The sequence below is a fragment of the Notothenia coriiceps genome, unplaced genomic scaffold (genome assembly GCF_000735185.1).
Source record: "Notothenia coriiceps isolate Sejong01 unplaced genomic scaffold, NC01 NC01_scaffold00016975, whole genome shotgun sequence".
Taxonomy (NCBI): domain Eukaryota; kingdom Metazoa; phylum Chordata; class Actinopteri; order Perciformes; family Nototheniidae; genus Notothenia; species Notothenia coriiceps.
In genome coordinates this window covers 1-3,446 of record NW_011349676.1, presented here as the reverse complement: position 1 = coordinate 3,446, position 3,446 = coordinate 1, and the positions used below count along the sequence as shown (strand labels likewise).

Below are 3,446 nucleotides of genomic sequence, written 5' to 3'. Positions count from 1 at the left end.
CCACCTGTTCCCCATTACCTGGTGTATTTATTGTCCTCGTCTCCCTTTGTCCTGTGCCAGTTCGTTTCGTTCCTTGTGACTACCACCAGCATTAGCAATCCAGGATTAACCCCAAGCAGAGCTTTGAGCCACGTCTTGTTAAGTATTTTGTTGTTCATGCTCCTAGTGTTTTCCTCTTTAAGAGTGATTTGTTTTGTACCACTATCGTTGAGCTTTGGTTTGAATAAAACCTTTTTTTTGTTAAATTCTGTGAGTTGTGCATTTGAGTTCATACCCGTTTAATCAGTCGTAACAGCCGGTTATATTTCCAAAATGGACAAAAGAAAGAGACTCATGAACGTACAGGAGGCACTAGCGTTGCTAAACTGTCTGAGCGAAGCAGAGTCTGATGGTGGGGAAGTATCAGGACTGAGTGATGTGTGCTGGGTTTGTTCTTCCTCTGATGGGTCATCTGACAGCGATCCTGAGCCTCCGCGGAACGTGAGGCCGTCCCATCCTGATCCCCCGCTTGCAGATGGGCCTACTGTACCAGCCCATGCAGAAGGTATGATGATTCTTGTTTTTTATTTCCTACTTTTCTACAAATCGTAGGCTATAAGATATCAAGGCATATAGATAATGCCTTTTCTTTTTACAGGGTATATGCAGGAATCCTGAGGTCAAATTTAATACCTTTCAAGACCTTTTTTAAGACCCTTTCCATACATTTTAAGACCTCATCGCAACTTTGAGTTCTAACCGGTTACATTGGCGACACACTTTACCTTACATTTCCTATATTGATTGTAAGATAGCAAAACTAAACAGAGTGCAGACAGACTACTGAAGCCTCCTCTCCACATGAACTTCAACCTCTCTGTGAAGGTCAGGTTTAATGCAGTATGCTGCTTTTTTGCTTCTGTAGACTCTGTGCTCTTTCATTCCAATAAAACTCCTCAGAAACCATTAGAAACCAGTATTTGACCAATAAACAAAACAATTGACAAAACTATGAAATATATTAAACTTTGGTGAGCTTCAGCGGGGTAATGCCATATAGGATCTCCCTCACAAATACCCAGGGGTATGCATGGGGCCGCCTTGAGGGGGTTTCCCGACATGTCGTTTCAGTAAATTAAAGGGTGTTTCATGTTGTCGTTGCTGTGGACCTTCTTAATACCTTGGAAAATGCCGTTTAATACTTTTTAATAGCCTTAATTTTCGCTAAATTGATTTATCAACTTGTAATACTTTTTAAGACCCCACGGACACCCTGTTAATGCTAGCTGTGCAGGAAGGCCCCCCCCACCTTCAGTACCACAAACATTAAAGCCAGGGGTCTGAGGAGCACCCACCTGCTTGGCCAGAGCGCAGGCCTGCTCGGGCGAGTTGAGGATTTCGTAGTAGAACACGGAGAAGTTGAGGGCCAGGCCCAGCCGGATGGGGTGTGTGGGCTGCATGTCCTTCTTGCTGATGTCGAAGGCGTTCTGGTAGGCCTCCTGAGAGCTGTCCACCGTGTCTGCACAGAACACCACATCAGCTTCACTCTATGATCTCAAGTCATCACAACTGTCCCTACAAAACACTTTTCTGCAGGAGCATGAATGTAAACAATAGTAAACAAAAGATGTCTTGGTCGATTTGGACAATTTTGGAGTGTATTGGGGGTTATTGAGGATGCTGAATCCATTTCTGACCATTCCAGGATCAAAAATGGCAGTATTAACCAGAAAGTGGCCATATATATGTACTCTGTGGGCTGATTTGAACTACAATGAGAATTGTTGCGACCATTGGATATAGAGAGCACAAGATGACAATTATTATCTCTACTGTGGACAATTTTCAAATAAATAGGCAAACTGTCCAATCCAAATGATCCAGAGTCTCCTAAATCTTCCAAATCGACCCAAAATGTATGAAAATCAGCCCACCGAGAGTATAAATATCGGCATTTTCTTTAAAAGACCAATATACTACAGAAATAGACATATTATAGTAGCAGAAACATATATACACATAATCTATAGTGGTTAAAAAAATAAAAAAAGGTATCCTAATACCAAGATGACATTATATACTGGGCAACTATAGGAATATGTGCACCATTAGAGATTCTGCAATACTGATTTGAGCAGACATGGAAGAGGACAGAGACATATTAAAATCAGTATAATCTGTCCAGTTATTTGTCAGCTTTTTGAAAATAAAATAGGAGAAAGACCTACAGTAAAAGTATTTTATTTATTTTGTTAGGGTTTAAAATATAAAATAGTATAAATTAAATATTGCACTTCGTGAAGTCAGGCCAGTATTTATTTATATCTGAACCTGGAACAATTACAATTATTGTTCACCGGCACCATAAAGCTGCCATTTAGATTTTCAGAGTATTTTATTAATAAAAAAAAAAATAAGGAAGGGATGGTTATTTTAAATCGGAATAACATTTTCTGCACCGCGATATACAGCGTAACCTTATATAAAATGACAAGTCCTGTGATTTCAGATTTTGAAGTACTTTAGGAACATGTTCCAAGTGAAGCATGAGGTTTGTATAAATGGAGCTCCTAGCTCTAGCTAATAAAAAAGCCACTTTACGGCGAGCAATAAAACGAGTTACCTTGGTTTGTTTATTAAAAAGGAAATATTTACTTTCAGCAACACAGCAACTGACTTTAGCCATAAAAAAGGACTGGTGAGAAATCCTCCTTTAACTGGTTTAAACTTTAACTGTAGCTCAAAGGAGTCTCCTAAATGATGATAAGTGCTCCGATAAAACATTGCTATGTTGCTGACAAAACTAAAGTAATAGAACAATGAGAAAGGCTTTTTATTAGTTACAAACACTCACTCTTCTTTGAGTCCCCAGAGGCCACCTCTGACAGGTATCTGAAGTAGTCTCCTTTCATTTTGAGGTAGAACACCTTGCTCTCCGCCGTAGTTGCATTTGCAATGAGGAATTTTTCGAGCAGATCCTGAAACAGAAGAGAGGACCAGAAGGGTTTATGAGCAGAAATATAAAGAACAGGGCAGCAGATTCTGTGTTTACACAGCAGAGTCACACAGAGCAGCCTGCCAGTGTACCAGTCAATGGGCAACTGGGTTACAGACGGTGTTACTAATACATGTCAGGCCCTTCCTACAGGTTTAACCATACACTGACACGTGCACTTTGCAGGCACAATCGCCTCACAGAGAATGGGGGTCAGGTCAGATCCATGGATGTATAAAGAGAACCGAATACAAAGTTGGAGGCGGGACCCCGTTCATCCTTCGAGAGACGCTTGGTGGCACATGAAGCCAAAATGGCCTGACACGAGCAAAAACACCCTCAGATCACAGTGTGCGAAAAAGTACACGTCCCACCGTCCGGGACGTGTTATTTACAATACTGGACAAGTAGATCTTTCAATTGACTTGTCGGGCGGACAAGTGACGTTTTTCGCCCTGATTTATTGACAAAT

General features: G+C 40.9%; 1 protein-coding gene across 1 annotated transcript; it reads right to left on the bottom strand.

Moving 5' to 3' along the window:
• Positions 1–1,229: 1,229 nt before the first annotated feature.
• LOC104949974 (14-3-3 protein beta/alpha-1-like) lies at positions 1,230–3,110 on the bottom strand (the record flags this gene model as incomplete). The annotated part of the gene is made up of 2 exons (XM_010776419.1): positions 1,230–1,498; positions 2,834–3,110. Coding segments are annotated over 2 exons (546 nt in total), but the record flags the coding sequence as incomplete, so codon positions are not given.
• Between the last annotated feature and the right edge of the window lie 336 nt (positions 3,111–3,446).